Source organism: Cinclus cinclus, chromosome 3 (assembly GCF_963662255.1).
Source record: "Cinclus cinclus chromosome 3, bCinCin1.1, whole genome shotgun sequence".
NCBI lineage: Eukaryota > Metazoa > Chordata > Aves > Passeriformes > Cinclidae > Cinclus > Cinclus cinclus.
In genome coordinates, this window is record NC_085048.1 from 95,164,950 (window position 1) to 95,186,666 (window position 21,717).

The window sequence follows — 21,717 nt, forward strand, 5'->3', positions numbered from 1 at the left end:
TGGTGATGTGGACTGTGTTTTATTAGCACTCCAGTTTCAATAGCTCAAGTAAAAAATTCAAAAGCTCTCAAAGAGTTGTGGATGTGGAATTTGTTGAGTATTTAGTTTCTGACTTACTTAGGCTTCCTCATAAAATTCCTTGCCTAATTCTTGATAAATTGTACAGCCTCAATTTTGAAGATGCATAAAAAGCACATAAGCTTGGCTTGATAGCAAATTCAGTTGAGCAAAACACTTTGGTCACAAACTGTGCACTGATCTATCAATGTTCTCTGTGTATCTGTGTCTTACAGTTTCTCTGACTTAGGTTTGGAGGAGAGCTCTACCTTACCTGAAACCTATAAAAAGATCTATGATCTATCCTTGAACCTATGCTTCTCTCCAGTGAAAGCTACCAGTCATCTCAATTTAACCTCTTTACAATGTTTTAGAAAGGAATTTTAGAAGGAAAGTAATTTCCTTACAGACTTGTGGTCAAGCCTGAATTTCTTTCAGATATTGAAGTTCAGTGCTGTTCTTTAATGAATCATTAATGCATTTCTCTGAGAATGTTGGATAATTATGTGATTAAAAATAAAATCAGATTAAGGCTTCATGAAGGGGAGCACAAATGCTGTTGCTGTATGTTTTATATATTACTTGAAAATGTCTTTTCTTGCCTGAGCAGCTAAGCACATTGTCCCTGAAGGTTTTATAGTCAGGACAGTTTAAGGAATGAGTTTGATATTTCCACTCTTTTTAAAGACAGAGCACAGACTTCCCTGGCTATAACACAGCTTGACAGTTCCTTTACAACTTTGCTTTCAGATGTTTGTCACATTAATGCTGACAGACAGATATTAGGCCAGGCAGCACAGGCTGTGTTGGGAAAGAGGTATATCTCAGTTTAGTAACCTTGCCATGCTTAAATAATAATTTAAATGATCATAGAAGTCTATGGGCTCCAACACAAACTTAAATACAGTCAAAAGGTTAACCAAGATCTCTATGTATGCTTGAACTGTCACGACGAGATTTATTTGGAGAAAGATTTTAAATCGTGTGTGTTTGCCAATGGCTGTAATTCTGGATGCCTCACAAGTCACAGTGACTCCATTATCTGTGTAAAATAAATTACTCTGTGGAGTCTCGTGCCTCCCACAATATGTGCAGAGAGCTATTTAAATGTTATTTGTTTGTCACATATTCGAGGGGTTTTTGGTCTTAGGATTAGCTGTAAAATCTACTTACTAAAGGGATTTTTATCCAAATTGGTAAATAATGTATTTCTAGTGCTTTTAGATAACTGCTATGCTTGTTAATAAGCAAGGCAATATAGCTGTCATATTTTATTAGACCATGAGTAAAACTCTTAGATTGAGTTTATAGCTCATTACGTGTATTTGTTTATTCAGCCACCACATACTACATTAAATCACATTTAAAACATTAAATTCAGCCCTCAGACCTCTGTCTTAGTGGATTACCCTCATCCCGACATAAATACCATTTTAGCAAAGTATTTTTCAGAAGGAGGAAGAAGCTCAGCGGACAATGTTTCCCATACAGATAACAGACATCTCTTTCACCCATTCCTCTTTGTCAGTGCCTGTGACATGCCCCTCATTTATAACCAGTGTAGCTGCTGACAGCTGGAGGTGACTCTACCAAGCAATGGAACTAGGTCTCACTTAAGTTGTAAACTGGGAATACTGGAAGGCTTACTCTTCTGGTGATGGTAGTTTGGAAAACACTTCCAAATTCTGTGGAAACTAAGTATCTCTCCCACATGAAACAGGTAAGAATTACTGTTATTTCCACTCTGAAAAGAGTCACTTAAAGTCACAGGGTGGAGTCAGCTGATGGGGTAAAGGCAGAAGAATGTCAGATACGGTTTAGTTTACTAGGTCACCTTCCTGTGTTTCACAGTTGGAACTTCCCTGTTAAAAATTCAACTTTGTGACTCTGATGGTGTGCAGAGAACAAGAATAAATTTTATTAACAGAATGATTCCTGTGTTCCTCGACAGCAATTACAACTTCAGAAATGTCCCGTTCCTGTTAAAAGAAATAATAAAAGGTTTATAGAATAATTTTTATTGGAAGGAATCTAGGAAATCATCTAGTCAAATCTCCTCTTCGAGGCAGGCCTAATTTCAAAGATAGCCCAGGCTGCTCAAGGCCCTGTTCAGATTATGAAGTCTCCATGGGTGGAGAGGGGAAACACTGCCTGGATGGATGAGGCGAGGGCAGTGGATATTTTCCAGCTGGACTTCAGCGAGGCTTTCCTCACTGATGTCTCTCACAGCATCCTCGTAGGCAAACTCAGGAAGTGTGGACTGCATGAGTGGACAGTGAGGTGGATTTGGAGCTGGCTGAATGGCAGATCTCAGAGGGTTGTAATCCATGGCACAGGAGAGGCCCGTCACAAGCGGTGTCCCCTAAGGGTTGGTACTGGAATCAGTGTTGTAACTTTTCCATCCATGATTTGGGTGAAGGGGCAGATGCATCCTCACCAAGTTCACTGATGACACCAAGCTGGAAGGAGTGGCCAATACCCCCCAGTGCTGTGCAGCCCTTCAGAAGGACCTCGACAGGATGGAGAAATAGGCAGAGAAGAACTGCCTGAAGTTCAGCAAGGGTAAATGCAGGGTCCTGCACCTGAGCAGGAATAACCCCAGGCACCTGCACAGGCTGGGGGTCAACCTGCTGGAAAGCAGCTCTGTGGAGAAGGACCTGGGGGTCTGGTTTGACAACAAGTGTCCTTGAGCCAGTGTGTCCTTGTCGCCAATAAGACCAATGGTATTCAGGGATGCATCAGGAAAACTTGACCTAGCAGGTCAAGAGAGGTGATCCTACCCCTCTGCTCAGCCCTGGTGAAGCACATCTGGAGAGCTGTGTCCAATTCTGGGCTCCTCTGTACAAAGTTGTGGAATGCTCCTCAATGAGGATATTCCAGAACCATGTGGACAGAATCCTGTGCAATGTGCTCTGGCTTGACCCTGCTTGAGCAGGAGGTTGGAACAGATGACCCAGTGTGGTCCCTTCCAACCTGATCCACTCTGTGTTTTTTGCCAAACTGAGAACTTGTTCCAGTACTTTACTCATTGCACTGTGAACATTGTTTTCTTACACATGACTGGAATTTCTGTGGTGCAGCTTCTGACTTTCATGTCATCCTCATGGTGCATTCCCCTGAGAAAAGTTTTGTGCTGAATTCTGTGGAACCCACCCCAGGGAACCGAATGCAAGATTGTGGAGCAAATCCTCCTAGATGCCATGCTAAGGCACGTGGAAAAGAATGAAATGCCTGGTGACAGCCAACATGGCCTCACTAAGGGCAAATCACACTGAGAAATTTGGTGACTTTTACAACAGGATTGCAGTGTTGGTGGATGAGGGAGGAGCAACAGGTGTCATTTGCCTAGACCTGTGCAAAGCATTTGACACTGTCCTGAATGACATCCTTGCCTCTGAACTGGAGAGACATGGGTTAGAAAGATGGATAACTCAGTGGATAAGGAGTTGGCTGGATAGTTGCGCTCTCAGAGTTGTGGTCAACAGCTTGATTGTAGAGACCAGTGACAAATTGTTCCTCGGGGGTCGGAATTGGAACCGGTGCTGTTAAACCTCTGCTGAAATAGAAAGTGGGACCAAGGTGGGTTTAATGACACCAGGCTGTGGGGGGTGGTCAACACGTGGGAGGCAAGGGATGCCATCCAGAGGGACCTTGGCAGCTGGAGAGGTGGGCCTGTGTGAGCCTCGTGACTTTCAACAGGGCCAAGGACCAGATCCTGCACCTGCGTCAGGGTAATGCCAAGCACAAGTACAGCCAGGATGGAGAACGGATGGAGAGCAGCCCCGAGGAAAAGGACTCAGGGGGCCTTGGTTGGTGAGAAGCTCAGCATGACCTGGCAGTGTGCGCTCACAGCCCAAAAAGCCAAACCTGCCCTGGGCTGCACCAAAGGAGGCATGACCAGCAGGTCAAGGGAGGGGCTTCTCCCCCTCTGCTGTGCTCTCACGAGACCACACCTGGAGTGCTGTATCCAGCTCTGGGGCCAGCAACATGAGAACAACATGGCTGTTGGAGTGAGTCCAGTGTAGTTCCACAAAGATGCTCAGTGGTTTGGAGCACCCTGAGAAGGCTGAAAGAATTGGAATTGTTCAGCCTGGAGAAGAAATTGCTCCAGGTAGACCTTATAGCACCTTTCAGTACTGGAACAGGGCCTACAAGAGAGCTGGAGAGGGACTTTTTACTAGGACATGTAGTGAAAGAACAAGAGGGAATGGCTTTAAACAGAGGGTAGGTTTAAATTCAGAGAGGCATCAGTGCACCTTGTGAAGAAGGAAGGACAAAAGTCTTCACCTTTTTCTCTGCTTCCCATTGAAAAGATATTGCTATAAAGCAAGGATTTATTTTAGGAATGTCATTGTGGAAAGTTACATTAAAATCACAAAACATTTACAATGGAAGTAGGTTTTCTCAGCAAGATACTGCAGGAGTGCTGAACTTGTGGCTCCAGTTTTGATAATGTGAGCACATGGAGCAGAACATAAGGGAGATGAAGAAGTAGTGGCAACACTGAAATAATTCCATTGTACACGTCTTGCAACTCCCTCACCAATGTAACAGGTCATGAAAAATCTGAGTTGGTTTTGGGTCCTTTTGTATTTCTATGTTTTTGCAGGTCGTGTCATATTCTAGCTGTCAAATATAGGTTAGGGGTTTTTTTAATATATCCAGAAGGCTAAGCACGTTGCTGGAGAAACCAAAGCTTAAAGAATTAAGGAAACCTACCGTAAAATGGTGATAATTAGTAACTTATAGCCCTTGCAATTATTTCATACCAGATAGTGTGCAAGTGCCAGGCATTGTTGATACAAGCACCTTTTTTTTAAGTAGAATGACATTTGATTTTTAAAATGCATTTAAATGCCAACCATCTTCACGCTGTGTGTGAGTCACAGTTTCAAGTGTGTAATTGTTTAGTCAATCTTCTGTTGCATTATTATTTTATCACGCTATGAGTTTGGGCTAAATAGTTCACAATGTATCACCATCTAACTAGAAACTTCTTTATACCTTCACAGAATGGGCATTTATAAGCAAACATAATGAAGGCTCCACTGAAATCAGTTTGATTGCTTGCACTTCAGAGTCGTTCTTTCCTCAGTATTATATAAACACTATTAGCAGATCCTTTAGAAAATTGATTTGCTGATCATCCAAGTGACAGGCCTGTTTGGAGCTATGCTGAAATGTATCCTTATCCTTATTCATGTTCCTGTAATTACATTAAGGAGTTTTAGGAGAACATAGCTGAACAGATGAGGATGCTTTTTGGCTTGCTGTTCTTTTAATCTTAATTTTTGGTCACTTCTACACATTGCTGTGTCCCTTTCCCTTTCTTCTTTTCTGCAACCACATTTCCAGTGCTGCTTTATTCCCTTGCCTTAGCCCTGCAAACACAGCTGTGTGGCTGGAGGCTGTTTCACATATGTGTGTGTGTGTGTCTTAGCCTTGGAGTTATTTCCTCCAAGTTCTGCCTGGCCTCTTTTTGGCAAAGAAAGAAAACTTGGGAAGGTCTTTAATGTGGTCATCCCTGCCTGATGCTGCCTGCATTAGAAGAGCCCCTGTTCCATTGTCCTGCCTCTTGCTGGTCCAGCTGGGCTCCTACTGTGCCACTGAAAGTCAGGAAGCACAGATACAGCAGAATTTCTGCCTGCCACAGGCTTCTGAGACAGCATTAGTAGAACCCTGCTGCTGAGTGAGTAATGGGGAATAAAAATTATGTGGAAAGGGGGAAAATGGAACTGTGGGAGGGAGGACTTCAGGGAGAAAGAAGTGAAGGAAAGAGGAAATGAGAGGAAGAAAATCCATCTATGAGCAAGGGACTAACAAAAGGGAAGATTGCTGTGTTCTCATTCTCATTTGGGAGGCAATTATTTGAGCAGAAGAGGCTGCCTGAATCCAGAAGGCATTGTTAATTCTGGTGGTGGATGTTTTTGGACAGCCTGTGTCATGAGTCTTGTGTGTGGGTATGGTGTAATGTGTGACATGCTTGAACAGATTTTTTAGTGACAGAACCCAGATTCCCTTACGTGACTTCTGGATTTTGTTGAATGTGCATAAATTGCTTCTGGTACGAATGGAGAACACGGGACAGGGGGAAAAAGGATCAGCAGCAATGAGAAACCTGAGAGGAAAACTAAGGAATGTGTGTGGGGAAAGGAAGGTAATGCTTCTCCCAAGCATGTATCAGCATAACAGAACTTCAAAATATCAAAATAATAACTTGTAGCAATATGTTGGAGTCTTTGGAAGCTCAAGAAAAGAACAAATTGTGTTGTGGTGATAAGACTGGATGCTTGCTTAGAGACAACACCAGCCAGCTGGCCAGTCTTTCACCCATGACCTTTATCTACTGATACTGAAAGGAATCTTCTCTTTTGATCTCATTCTCTTGCCATCTTCTTTGGGGCAAATATTTTTTTCTGGTTGTGCCTATTTTGGTACATTCTCCCATCTGTTTACAACCCTTTCCCTGAATTTCTTCTGCAGAAACAGCCTGTTTATTCCTAGCTTTGGATTATCAGCTTTGGGCTGTTAAGTAATAGAAAAAGTGCTTCAGTTCATTTTGAGAATAATTTATGAAGATGGAGCTTTGTGACTGTAATGCATCTGTGTGTTTCTCCTTGCATATACTGTAATTCTGGTGAGAGTAAAAAGACAAGTAGAAACATTGCATGGGAACACACTGTATTTAAGGTGAGATAAATTAGAAATTATTTGTAATTCTGAGGAAAAACAAGGTCATAAAAATAAACCCTCTCAATTCTATAGGTAGGCAGTTATCTTGCTTCCAGACAGAATAAACTAGCTATTGGTCCACTGTAACCAGACCACCTTTCCTCCTACCTTCTGTACCTGGCCAGCCTCTTGTACAGCCTCTGTGTTTCACCAGCTCATGTCTAGCCTATCCCCAGTTTGATGTGGAAAAAACTGGATAGTGAAGAATTTGGCCTATGCAAGTAGCAGATATACAAGTCTGTAGTAATGCATCTGTGATATAGAGGCAGTGAGAAAGACATCAGTGTTGTTTAATTTCTTACTGTGTTTTCTTAGTTGATATGGAATTTAGTATAAAGAGAAGCAAGGGCAAAGCAGTGCTGTTTCTTGTGCTGGAAGCAGAGTTCCACAGCCTCTCCTGGGCATGGATAGAAAATAATACTGTTTTCATCTTCCTCTGTTTGGCTGGGGGATCTGCAAACCTATTCATCTGCAATATTCTCTGAATCAGAACCACAGATCTAAGTTTGACACCTCAGCTGTAAAACTTGGATCCAAAATTCCATAATTTCCTCTTGGCCCATCAAAGAGATCAAGACTAGGGGTGAATTCTTGACCTAACTTTATACACATGCTTGTTCAGTTTATTTGCAGATGTGGTCCTTGTATACATCCTATCCAGAACAGAAGAAAAAGCTGGTGCAAGAATCTGTATGACTTTGTTATGATGACCTGTGCTTCGATCAAGAGATTGGAGCATCTCCCTTATGAGGAAAGGCTGAGGGAGCTGGGCCTGCTCAGCCTCAAGAAGGGACGACTGAGAGGGGACCTCATCAATGTCAGTCAGTATCTGAAGGGAGGGTGCCCAGAGGAAGGATCCAGGCTGTTCTCAGTGGTGCCAGGCAATAGGGCAAGAGGCAATGGGCAGAAACTGATGCACAGAAGTTCCACCTGAATATGAGGAAAAACGTTTCCTGTGCAGTGACTGAGCACTGGAACAGAATGCTCAGAGGGCGTATGGAGTGTCCCTCACTGGAGATATTCCAGAACCATGTGGACACAATCCTGTACCACGTGCCCTGGGATGATCCTGCTTGAGCAAGGAGGCTGGACCCTGTGGTCCCTTCCAATCTGACCCATTCTGTGATTATGTGATGCCTTTTCTTAGTTTGCTGAATGTGTGGCTGTGACTAGTAATCCTCACATTGCTGTAACAGATTGTTTGCTTTTCAAGAACTGACCGTCAAATCAAGTTAATACCTAAGAAGTGACAGCATTCCCAGTAATGACATGTCAGTTTGATGTCACTGGTGCTCTGTGAATAACTGGTCTTGGGGTTTTGGTGCTGAACTGCTGAGATCAGAAGCAGTTAGATATTGAAATGTTTAAAAGGTTTTGATCTTGTTGTCAAAATCAAAAAACCTGTTTGTTTTATAAGGAATCCACATTAAATACCCATTGCATGTAGGAGGAGGAGACCATATGCAGGAAGAGAATATTGGCGGCGTACTTGTGTCAAAAGTACAAGGAGTGTGGGAGATTTATACTCTGTTCCTTACTGCTGCAGAGATTCCACCCGTATTTCCCCCAGCCTACAAGGATGCATAGATTTTGTGCCTTTGAGGCTGGTGGGAAACACTGTCAAATCCTCTATAAGATTTTAATGGAAAAAAGAGAGGAGCCCACATACAAGCACTTTGGAATGCCAACCATACCTGCTGCCTTTGGTTCAGACCCCGACAATAGCTTCACCAGTGACCACAGAGTCTTCAGTCAACTGAGGTAGAATTGTTTCTACCACACTGAATGTAATTAAAATGAAGTATTGCATCTCGGTGTAGAATAAAGTTTCCATTCTGTTCACAGCCATGTGGTGTATTCACCAGTTGAGATGCTAATTGAAAATGTGGGGTTTTTTCTTCATGTTGGTAGCAAGTGTTTGCGTTCCACTGGGGGGTGAGTTGTGGGGTGTGTTTGATTCACAGAACACTGCTGGTTTCTGAACTGGTTCTCTGTAGTGAATGCAGTAAAGTAAGGTTTAAAAAAAGAAGAAGAATTGTGACAACAAAATTATTAAATCCTTTGGGAGAAATCCTTTGGGAGGGAAGGAAGGATGGCAGTCTGGGCTTACCTTAAAAATTCCTCCTCCGCTTGTGGTCTGTTTGGGAATGTGTTCTAGCTGCAGGGAGCAAAACTATTAACCTATTTAGAAACAGGCTCTGTACAGCTATATTAGCATCATCCCTCCTGCACAGCTTGCTGCTTGTCTTCCTTCTCTTAACAAAATGCATTTTATATGTGCACAGCTGATTTTTGTCTGGTTGGATTTCAGCTGGTGTAGACTTGGAAGACAGTGAGTGGGTATAAAGTTGTGATAAAAACACAGGTCATCTCTGTCTGTGGTGAATCAGTGGGACATTTGTCTCTCTGCTGCAGGAGGGGGTTGACATCTCAGTTTCTGGATGACTAGGGAAGATATTTCAGTATCTGTGGTGAGCAAATGAAATCTGTGACCAGAATCCTGTGTTAGCCAGTAAAACCTGTTTCACCTTGCAGTTAGATGAAATTATTTTTAAAAGCCCATTTCATAGCAGTTGAAGAAATCTGTCAGTAGATGCTTGTCATATCGTCCTTCTGGAAACGTGTGCACAACAGAATTTTGTAGTTGCAGAATTTTGCAGATGGTTTTTTAGTGGTTTTGTCAAAATTAATAACATGAATTCTTTGCATTCAGGAATCAGGTTGCTTTTCCAAACTGTGATCTGCAGTATTGCAATAATGACCAGTACCATGGAGGTAGTAACTTTCCAATCAAGGCACTCAAAGCTCTGTACAGTGTGACTGTATTCCTGATGATAAATTTCTGTGGTTTTCAGTGTGTGGATGGAGTTTGTCATGCTTATACTAGTAGGTGTGGGCTATTTTGGCAGCTGCCAAATAGTTATTCTTAATTCTTAGAGGTTTCCCCTGCACCTCTCTGCAGGCTTGGAAATCTGATTTCATGTAGCTGGGGCAGTAATATTGCTTTTGTCCATCTGCATAGGGTTGGTGTGTTTTTAAATCTTGTTACATTTTCACTTGTATAGTTTTTATCTATGCAGGGGAATAAATGCAGAGGTGTAAATATAGCAGTGCAGGCTTGCATGTTTGTGCACACGTGCTCTCAGCAAAAGAGCCTTCCTCTATGGATTTTCATCAGTATTTACTTAGAGTTGTACAATTACACTTCCATAATTCCATAGGTAGGTAGGAAATAATTTTAAGTCACGTTTACAAAATTATGCATTTTTAAATTTGCATATTGGACTTTCTGTTGGAAAAGCCTTAGCATCTGGTTTAAATACATGAGAAATTACACTAAATTAAGTTAGTTTAAGCTTCCAGTTAGAGCCTAAAAAGTTTAAATCATGTTGTCCTAAATGCAGCATCCTTGTGTAGACAAAAGAATTTCAGTAAAGAGACATAGACTGGGTGCTCAGGTGTTTGTTTGTGCAGCCCTGGATGGAGCCACATTTTGGATTTCTGTGTGGAGGGTTGCTTGATGGTGGCAGCATGTGAAGTTCAAGATAAGTAGAGCAAGGAAATGCCATACAATTGTTAGTGTGAAATCTGACAAATAGAACAATTTTCTACCCTTGAGTGACTTAAAACCATTTGCAACCTTAATCCAAAAAGGCTCTGCTTAAAGCAGTGTTCTGCTCTAGAGATGAACAACAGCAAAATAATCTAGACAGAAGTGCATGGTTTCACTTCCCGTGTTGTTAGTGTACTGACAGTATTCTCTGTTTTCCCTAAACTTTATAGGGTGCAACAATCCAGAGGCTTTGGTTCTTCTGCCACTGATTCTGTAAATAATTTAATTTCTTTGAGCTTCATTTTTTCCCTTGTATAAAAAATAGAATATATATTTTCCTTGTTAAGACCTTCATTGTTTTGGAGGCAGATTTTTAACTGCAAAGCATTGTTATTATTGTTGTTTACTTGTATTAATATATGGTGAATTAATAACTGAAATACTCAGAAAATGGAATACTTTGGGGAGAGAAAGGAGAAGAAAGGAATACTTTCCATCTCACTTTTTTCTTTGCCCTTGATTTGGCTCTACTGCTAAGGTTCTTATCACCAGCATTTCAGATCCACTGGTCTGGGAAGCTACTGTGTTGCATTACAGAGGTGTGATGAAAACCAAGACTTGAGACTTCTTTCCTTTTTCAATAGGAGGTGCTTAACAAATGGATATAGACAGGAAATATAACATGATAAAAAGCATAAAGTTCACTGGAATTTGAGGCAGGTTGCCCGTCCGTTCATACAATTTTGAATTATCTTTCATGCTTGGTAGCGTTAAGCAGATCAATTCAACCAGCAAACAAAGAGGGATGAAGAACACCTCATAGGTAAATTTCTTGTTCAGGTTCATTTCATATAATGATAAGAATTGGGTAGCAATAAAAAAAAAATTCTATCTGTCACTTTGTTGTTGTCCCTGTTCTCTGTAGCTCTTTATGGGCTCCCTCACTCCCTCATGTCAAGGCAGTGACTTATCTTCCCTTCCAGGTCCTTTTTCATTCCTACCTGATTGACTCTTACCTGACTGACATTTTTTCAGTTGCTGCTTCTTCCCAAAAAAATCCGACGAAGTACCTCAGCCAGTTTGCATCAAAATGGATCAGCTCATGGTTCAAGCACATTTTCCAGACACAGTTAATATGTCTGTGTCTCAGTTGCTGGGCAGACGTAGCCTTTAGGAGCACAGCCTTCTCCTGCCTTCTGTCCATGTGCTTGCTTGCAGTCACAGCCCAGCCTGTGAGCTGCAGCCCTGGGTGCTGTGAAGGCTGCCTGGGAGAGTGGAGGGGGAGACAAATTGTCTAAATGAACCATTAAAGATTGTTCCTCCAATATGGGATGGCAGTGCATTGACAGGGTGGTGGCGAGGAAGCATATGTTAGGTGTTACTGTTCTGTTCTGTGGTTGGTGTGGTTGTCATCAAGTTCTGTTTTATCTTAACTTTCCTGAGATGCCAGTAGGCAATAATATCCAACTTCTTTGCTGTCACTGCATTCACACCTACACCAACTTCACTGCCACCTTAAACCACCACATTCTCAATTAAAATATGTTTCTGTAAGAGCTCAGTGATTAAAAAAATAGTATCTTCCCTGAAAATGAGGTATCATAGCTAATTTCTAGCATCAAGTGAAATTTTCATTTTGATGGGTACATAAGCATAGAAAGAAAGCAAAATTCATGTTCAATCTTACATGACTACTTCTTTATTCAAAGCTGTTATGGTCTGTCTGATAAGCAGAGAGACTGAAGGTAATTAAAACAAATTTTATAAATATACTTGCAGTTGAAAGATGTATTGTCATCACAATCTCATTGATACACTATGAGTATAAATTGGGGCAAACTTCTCGCTGACTTGTACTGTACTGGGAGTTTTGAGATTTGCAGATGGTGTGACTCACCAGAAACTGCAAGCAGTGTTTTTATAGAACTTCAGTTTTATTAGGTGGAAAACACACACAAGTACACTTCTCTCACCAGAAAAAAGCATGGCTAGTGCAGAGTCAGAACAAACTTCCTGCAGTGATTTGCAGTATGGATTCACAGGGGAAATGGCCCAGGACAGAAGGTAGTGCAATATCCATTGTCCATTTCATCCCTGGCCTGTTTCTGCAGTAGTTACAAAAAATATTGCTAAGCATGATGCACTTTTTCTTTTCCTCATAGGACTTTGCAAGTCAACAGATAACTTGGTGTTTTGGGTTTTTTTTCCCTTCAAGTTCCTAAATAAATGTCAGATGGTCCTTATTCTCTGTCTATGAAACTGTGACATCAATATTTACTAATAGAAATAAATTTCTCCTTTTTGTCCCGTCCCTAGCACATGTTTCCAAATTCTGTTCAGGTTTGTGACCAGGGGCTGGTCGTTTTACTTTGGAATGGTGTGTTTGTTGTGTGGCCTTCAGAAAGACTGGGTTGCTGATGTCCGTGCACGTGCATGATTTGTAGTCTTGATTGCCACCCCCCACCAAATTAGAGTGGTTAACTAAAAGATAAGGAATGCTTTATAAAATGCATTCATTTACAAAGGTGAAACGTATCATTTTTTAGGAAGTGCCCTGACTGGGATCTATTATGTTGTCTCAAGACAAGGTGAGATGAGATGCTCAGCTCAGTTTCTGATGTGAAACAGCCCTTGAGCATGTCCAGGTGCTGTCCCAGGGCACTCAGCAGCTCTGCTCAGCAGACGTGTGGGGGTCAGGCAGCTGAACTGCATCCAGCTGAAAAGGGAACAGGCAGGAGGTTGTTCCTCTGGACGTGGTCAGAGCACTGCAGCTCTCCTGGGAGCTCTGTGAAATACTTCACGAAGACAAGCACTTGGTTATTTGGGATCTGGATGGAAAAATGGCAGCTCCAGCCACTCAACACCCCAGGGCATTAACTGCTACAGAAGGCGAGTTATAATAGAAAGAGGTAATGTTTCCCAATTAAGTATGTAAACCCTGCTGCAGCACAGCCCAGCTGTATTTTCAATAATATCATTTATTGCACAATTACTCAGTGTGTTGTGAGCAACAGCTAATCTTAAGAAGCTACAGTTTTACTCAGCTGTGGCTTTAGATTTAGCACAAACAACATTGTAAGATTTAAAAACAACAACAAAAACCCTCAATACACCCTACTCCCAACAACAAAGAAGAAGAAAACCAAAATGCTTTGGGAGTTTCTTTATATCCCTCTAATTCTGAGCCTGCCTATGCTTTACATTTTTTCACTGTAACTGAGGAATTGGAAATAGGTCTGTGCTTTTTCATAAATTAAAATAGGTATTTTCATGTCATCACTAGACTTTTATTTCTGAAGATTTAACAAAATATGAACTATTATGGGACTCTTATTGAAATAAACTGAGGATGATTTATTTTTGTCAGCCTCCTTCCAGAGAGACACTGAAACTTTTATTGAAGAAACTTTCCTCCAGTCATGTGTGCTTGAAACCAGAACTCAGTCTCTTCCAGGTGTAGCAGGAATGTCTCTTAACATTGTCATAACTTGCAGGCATCTCAAGTGGTGTGTCTGTGAGACAGTTGCATTTACACTTACTGGTTCTGTGAAAACCATGTGCTTAAACACCTGTCAGATGTGTTTTAATGCACTTACATAAAATGCAAGCATAATATAAATTATGTGCCAGCAAATAAAGAGTAGAGATTTAGGTACAGAGCTGGGAATGTTCGTGAAGTTAAAAAAAAAAAAAAAAGGAAAACGAAAAAAGAAAAATGCAAGTAAACATAAATGTGCAGTATATTTGAGGCTAACCTCTTTTCCATCCTTCCCCATTTCTGTTAGTGCTGATGCTGATATCCAGTTGCAAAGAGATACTCAATTCTATGTGTGTCTCACGTGTAACCCTCTTAGCAGTTCAGCTGGAGGATATGAAGACCTGTCCAAGAATTATTAAATACAGAGGTGTCATGAGCCTTATTCTTCACAAATGTACTGCAAGCCCCTCACAGCTTCTGTTAGTTGCTCTTTTACCATTGCAATTCTAATTCCTAACTTGGAGAGATACTGCATCCATAGGGAGAAATGCTTCACTTGTAATCACATTTTATAGCTCCCTTTGTGGTTTATTCTGCCACTTTGGCTTGTCATAGTTGAATAAATTGAGTTCTGTGGAGTGCTCCTGTAAAATGCCACACTTTTGATTTTTAAATGTATTTTGGTGGCATGAATGCAACATTAGAACGGGGTGAGGAGTGGTGCTGAAATTCATGGACTGTAGCTCTGGGTTTTGTTCTTGAGCCTCTCACTGGATTATTATGATTCAGGACCAGGTCATTTTCAGGTTTTCTGCTCCTGCCTTCCATCTCTGTTAAATGGATGTATTTTGGCTATGCAGCAAGTCTGTGCTGACACCCAGTTTGTTCTTTTCTAAACAGCCAAGCTGCAGGCACACTGTTAGACATCAAGGAATGGCTGTTGCACTCATCTGCTGATTACCAGACTGCTGCCTTGTACTTCCATCATCTTTTATTGAGAACAGACACACTGGTTTGTAAAGTGTCTAAAAAGGAATCATTGTTTTAACATCTGTTTATTGTGGTACCTGTCAGTGAGCTTTCCTTCCTTGGGTGAAGCAAGACAAAAACAGCAGAAAAGGTATTACTAGAATGCAAACACAAAGTTAAGAATGTACTTTGAGATCTTTGAATGAAGTATGCTGAGGATTATTACAGCTGTTTTCTTTCCAAGAGAGCAGCCTTCCAAGAAAACGCTACCTCTTCACTTGATCCAACACATCTTCCGAGAAAGTGCTATCAAACACTATTATTTTTATAAACAATTTATCTGCTCTAATTTAAAAGCACCAGAAATTACCAGGGTGTCTCAATCTATCTGTTAATGGAGGAAACTGAAGGACGTGAGCAAGAGACATCTCTTCATTAATGGGGTTTAAAGTTCTAAAACCTGCCAGAATTTAAGAAGGGCATATTTGCTCTAGAGTGCTTTACCTCTTGAGGAATGTGCTTATTAATGAATAGCAGCTTAATGGTGAAGCTGATACTAATTCAGAATTAGTAATTGAGGTAGGTTTAATGACTAATAAAAATGGACTGTTTATGTACTAAATCGTTAGATGTGTGTCTGTGTTTTAGGCAGCTAATGACTTTTTCCATAAAATTTGGAGATGTATTCGTTTGTGAAGTAGTTTTGAGTCATGTGGAAATCTTAGAAAAGAGATCTTGCTGATATGAGGGAAGAAATATGGAAAGTGGCAACACTGAAAAGGCTATAGATATGATTTTGCAGAGTGACAGGTTAATGAGTTCTAGGTGTCATACGTAGGAGTATCCCATGTTTTGTTTTAACTACTTAGTTCTAAAATGACTTTGTCAGGGAAGCTATTTTTCCATATTTTCCCTGTAGAGTGAGGAAGGCAGGCAATGCATCTAATTAGTCCCTTAAGGAAAATAAATATTTGAAGGAGCATTCATGATGGGACTTGAAAAAAATTGTTTTTCAGATAATTGCCTTCGATGAGCTTCGCACAGACTTCAAGAGCCCCATCGACCAGTGCAACCCGGCGCACGCAGTGAGTACAGCCAGCGCCTGCGGGGCTGGGGCGGCGGCAGAAATGGGGGACACCCAGCTGCCAGTGGAGAAGGAGTGTGGAAATGAGCAGGGAGTCTCTTGTGAAGTCAGCTGTGGTTTGGAAAACTGATCTATTGGGCCAGTCTTAGGAAGCCAGATGGTGGTTTTTATGTTAATGGCTTTCCTCTTTGCTGAAGGAGGCAGGAAAGTAATTTGGAAATTCAAAAACCGAAGGATGTCATGCAATGCTAATGCTTTCTTTTTTACTTTATCATTCTGTGGCGCAAGTTTTCCTTTTTGAAATACTTTGCTTTTGCTGTGTTCAAGCGTGGGATGACCACCTTCTCCCATACTGTCTGTATCAATGAGCCAAAAACTTGAAAGAATTTGTTAAGAGGTGCATGGCTTTTCCTCTCTGTGCCATGTCAGATTCCCCGATGCTTTAGGAGTAAATATTATTTTCTGCTGCACCTGGTCTAGGAGAGCATTAAATACCTGGGACTGTAAACTCAGTTTTAATTAATGAATCAGAAAGGTAGACTAGATTTAAGCCTATCCAAATGTCTCTGCTAATTAAAGCTGTAATCTAGGGTGATTTAGCTGACTACAGCTACACGTGCCAGTTTGTACCACCAGAACTGAGAGCAGAACTTGGCTCCCTCACAATGACAATGATTATGACAGGTGCTGAATTTGATCTCTGCAGAGTATCAAGTTTTTTAATTGCCTACAATTGATAACCAGATTCAGTAGCTCGTACTTTGCCATTTAACCTTGTTTCATAACTCAGCTGAGGACTTGTACTGCTTAGACCACCGATGATTTTAAGCATAAACTTTAAAATCCTAGAATAAAAATATTTTTTTTACTGTTCACTAGCACATAAGCAAAGAATGAGATGAAAAGAAAGAAATTATATGAAAAAATCCTGTCGAGGACATCAGTGGAAGTAATCTGGTTTTAAATTTACTGGAAGTAATCTGATTTCCAATTCACTTTATCTGTTTTTACTTCCTATCTGAGAACTGCACACTGAATTTATAGGTACCAAATTCCAGCAAATTGTTCACTTCCTTAAACTTGAGATGCTCTATGGAGATAATCTCATCTTATTTGAAAATGGTGATGGAATTGGTCTCCATAAAAAAAAAGTTAACAAGTCCCTTTTTTAAGTTTTATTAGTCGAGGAATCAAAAAGTCATTCATAAAGTAAAGCACAGCAGAGTATTCTGTGTCTGGTTCACATACTTGACTTCCATGAAACCTTCTGTGATAATTCAAGCAATATTGTCAGATTGCTTTTTTTTCTGCACAGTATACGTGTTGATCCCTTTTATATTGTCGTAAAAGGAAGATTTTTAGAAGGGATTTCTTATATCTTTGGTCAAGTGTATTTTCTTTTTTCCCTCTGCACTGTTGCTTGTGCCCATATTCCATTTCTTTGGTGGGGTAGTTTTCTCTATTGCGCTGTAAAAGTGTCTGAAGTTTACCCATGTGTCCTCCACAATGATTTCATGACAGAGGGTAGAGACTTTTTGACAAGAGGAGGCTGAATTAAAGACAAATGAGAGGCAAAACAATGTCAGTACTGTGAAATTAATTCAGATTTCCAGGTTTGCTCTCTATTACCCTCAGTTCAGACATAGATTTCCTGCTTGTCCAAGGCCAGCTGCAGCTGGCATCTGTCTTTCCCTCTCCACTTTGAAAGGCAGGGGATCTTTCTGCAGCTTCTCAGGCACATCCACACACATCCATTCTCATGTTCACAACTGTGACTCTGAAATTTCTGACTCTCTTTTAGCTCAGAGACTCCAAAAAGAGTTTTTCTCCAAGTGTCTGTCAGGCTGCCACCGCCTTAATGTCTTTCCAAGGTGGTACTTTTTTTTTTTTCTAATGGCTTTAACCTAGGGACAGGAAAGCAAAAAAGACATTTATTTGGAAAGTAGAATTAAATTTGCCACAAGCTTGAGTTTTAAAACATTTGAAAAGCAAAAATCTTAGGGGAGGTTTGCTTCTCACATCGTTATAGTACATCACCTGTTTAAAAAAGTTAATTGTTTGGAATATTTTTGCCATATCTAAATGAAAATATCGGGTAGTCTTCTGAGGACAGCAAACCCACTCTGCCTTCTGCAATGTAACTAACAGTAGAATCTTTCACAGTAACTCCAGCCATGGGGTTATGCAGTGAAATTTGGTTTTGCTGGTGAGCTTCTCATTATGAGCCATTGAAAAGAAAGCCTGGCTTTGATTTGACTTCTTTCTCTGAGTTGAGTTTACAACATTTTTTGAGTCACAATGCTTAATTGCAGTGATTTCCAGGGTTTATGAATGCATCTGTTGTTTAAAGCAGCATTTCTAGGCCATCTCAGATATTTTTCACTAATGTGCTAAATCACATGTTCAGGCACCATCTCAGTGATAGAGGAAGAGCTGCCATGCAAACTTCATTGTTGTTTTCCCATTCAGGTTCATCTTGATTTTCAGGCTGGGTACCTGAAAATGTAAGACCAAGTCTCTGTGGTATAAATTGGCACAACTGGATAGAGCCACAAATGTTGACTTAAAAAAGAGTTGCAGCCTCTGGCTGAAGGTTAACATAGACTAGAGTCCCCAGCTGATATTGTTGCGCCCAGTAACAAATGAAAAATAACTTATTGGGAAATAAGAAATGGGAAAATCCTTGGGTTTTCAAGCAGTAAGTTGATTCAGATTAATAACATGGGCTGCTTCACTTCAGCCTTTAATTAAAACATTGACGCCTTGTAATTGTAATATATTTTCTTCATTTGTAACACTAGCTAATCTCCTGCCTTTCCCCCACTTTCTCTTGACAGAGGGAGCGGCTGAGGAATATTGAGAGGATTTGCTTCCTGCTGCGAAAGGTGAGCGTGAACCAGCCAAGGATTTGTGAAGTTTATGAGAATTGAAGCCATCCAGTGGCAACGTGCATTTATTTTCTCTGTGATCACCATGTACTCTATTGATGGAAAGCTGGATTCTACTGAGAAGTGAAAGTCAGGATGACCTTGTAAGGACAGAGTAAGACAAATTATAAAAGGTTGACATAATAGAGGGTGTCTGGATAAAAAGTGAACTTCAGAACATCAGCCCATTTATTTTGGAACAAGCTTTTCCAAGGTGATGAATCTTTTTACAGTTGCAGCTGGCTTTTATAGTCCTATAAAACTGCTGTTATTGTTGTAGTACAGGCTTTAAAAATACCCTTTCTTTTGAGTGGTGACTTACTACTTGACATGCTGAACATTTTTATTAGTTACATATCTAATGTTCAAGGTTGATTCAATAGAAAAGTTGATAACAGTATGCATTTTAGCTTGACACAGGTGAGATGCTGAGTGCCTCAGCTTCTGAGAGATTCAAAGGAGCTGATAGATTGTGGGTTACTTATTTGTGCCTTCAAATAGGATTTTCATAAGCAATCTTTGTTTTTCCTGACTGTGTCTCATTGAAGTGAAAATAATCATGGTTCCAAACTATTTTATTCTGTGTTCAAGTTTCTATACATTATGTTCTGCAGGGTGGCAACACAGCCACCTAATTCCTGCATTTTTCCTTAAAAAGGTCATCACTGTAGCGTGTACTGCTGAATTCACCCTAATCAAGCCAAGACCTAAATTCAGATAGGGTTTTAAGAAGCTGGTGGCATCATCCTCAGAGGTTTTGGGAAAGCCAGTGCTGGGGATTATCACTTTGGGCTGATCCAAAGGCATGACTGTGACCCTGTGCAGAACCGATAGGCTGCCATCCTCTGCTCAGTCAGAACCTGAGTCATATCTGTGTGGCACCACTGTGAGCATGTGACTGCTAGGAGCCACATTTAAGTACTTCCTGAACCTGCTTATGCCACTTGGGATATGAAAATAAGGGGAAGTACTGACCACCAGTAGCTTTCCAGTTTATCAAATAGGCAGCCAGCCAGTCTCAAGCTGTGTCCCAGTTTCTTGGACATAAAGCAACTCTTGAGTGGTAATGGTTTAATATGTGTGAGCCCCATGGGAATGCCTTGCCTGCATCAATGTTTAATTTTTATTGCTCCTCAGCCTTGTTGTGAATGGCAAAATGGAGCGGTTTGGCTAATTGCAGACTCTGTATTCATAAGGGATTGGCTTGCTTCTGGTTCACTTAAATGGTTTGTTAATTCAGCCTCTTCTTCCAAGTTCTTTGGGGACACATTTGTTTTAATTGAGAGATTATATGCAAGAAGAGGAGGGTGCAATAACTACAGAGATTTGTAACCTTCAAATCTGACAGCCACTAAAAATAGCTGTGTTTTATGCAGTATGGAGGAAAATAGAGGAAAAACAGTGAAGAACTGAGTGCCAGCTATATTGATACAGGAAAATAGCTGTTAGGATTCTTCCAGTAAGTACTAAATATGTCCTTCAATATTGTGTGGCTTTAGAGTATGTTTCTATTTCTCTGAAGCAACAGCATACCTGTTTTGAAGTCAGGAAGTTCTTTTATGGGGCTTTGAAAACAGAGGTATCTTGCTACTTATGGCATTAGAACTTAATGCTTAAGAGCTGATGTAAATTTGTTGTTTTAAAGAGGTTATAGGCAGGCTATAAAAATATGTTCAATTTCATTATATGCTGGTCTTAGAAGGTGTTCTTGGGAATTGTTAAATTGTTAAATATGTCATATGAATCTGATCCCAGTGAGCAAAGACTTTTTAAGGATGTTAAGATGTTGTTAAGGATGTTTAAAGTGGTTTTGGATTTATCTCCAAAATACTTGGAGAAGTTTATTGAGAAGCTGTGACCGGGTGTGTGATATTTCACCAGATGTTATATAACTTATCTAACTTATTTCCAAAACAGAATGGAGGATGCAACTGTTCTGCAGCCAGGCATTTTCTGGGGTTTGGTTTGGGGGAAAATGTTTCTATATCATTAAAACAAGCAGGGTTTGTGGGAAGCTGATATATATGACACTGGCATGCAGGAACACATGGGTCCTTGTTTCTATGGAGCTGTAGGATTAGATAAGCCCAAATTTTCTCATTACTGGAGAATGATCAATTTGGCATAAAGAAGTTATGAACATTTTATAGCCACAATCAGATCTCTCCTGCCCTGAAGTAAATGAGAAGAAGGCTTCTTTTCTGAACCCAGCATCATGTGAGGTCCTCTCAGGCTACAGATGCCTCATTTAATTTCATCCAGTGCTGTGGGGCTTTCCAGGATAGATTTGTGTTCATGTCCTGCTGCGTATCCCATCGTGCAGACATTGGCTGCCATGCAAGTGCCATGTGCTTCACACAGGACACACCAGTGTGAGCAAATGCTGTGGAGGCTTTTTTGCTATAAATTTCCTTTGTTTCCCTGAGGATGTGAGTCCATGGCTCACTGCAGAGCTGTCCAGGGGACACAAACTAGTGGTGGTGGGAGCAGAGAAGTATATAGAGCAGCTCAGGCTTATCAGCCCTGCCGAGGGGTGCCGTAGGCAAGATGTGCCTCTGAGGTCCACCATGATTTTTACAGTCAAATATTTTGGTGAGGTTGTTAAAATATATTCCATTACTGATGACAGCAATATTATTTAATTGCAATTGCAGTTGTATTTCAAGAAATCTATCTAAACGATTGATTCCTTATTTTTTAATACCTAGTTAACACTAAGGACAATTAGGAATTTCCTAGATTAAAATACAGTCAAATTCATTAATCAAGCACTGTAATATTATTACTTTACCTTGGAGCAAATTTAAATTAAATTTTGATTAGATTATTCGTCATAATTTTTGAATTAATTCAATAAATCCTAACTAAGGAGGAGAGTTGATTGAACTTCTTGCTCAGTGAACACATTTCAGATTTC

At 40.5% G+C, this 21,717-nt stretch overlaps 1 protein-coding gene across 5 annotated transcripts in view; it reads left to right on the forward strand.

Moving 5' to 3' along the window:
- CNIH3 (cornichon family AMPA receptor auxiliary protein 3) overlaps window positions 1–21,717 on the forward strand; it is a 53,846-nt gene that overhangs the window by 14,544 nt on the left and 17,585 nt on the right. For 4 of the 5 annotated variants that reach the window (XM_062490469.1, XM_062490465.1, XM_062490467.1 and 1 more), the window contains 2 exons: window positions 15,806–15,874; window positions 18,711–18,758. In XM_062490469.1, coding sequence (XP_062346453.1) covers window positions 15,806–15,874; window positions 18,711–18,758 — 117 coding nt within the window. The remainder of the gene's footprint in view (window positions 1–15,805; window positions 15,875–18,710; window positions 18,759–21,717) is intronic. The other variant, XM_062490468.1, reaches the window with a different exon arrangement.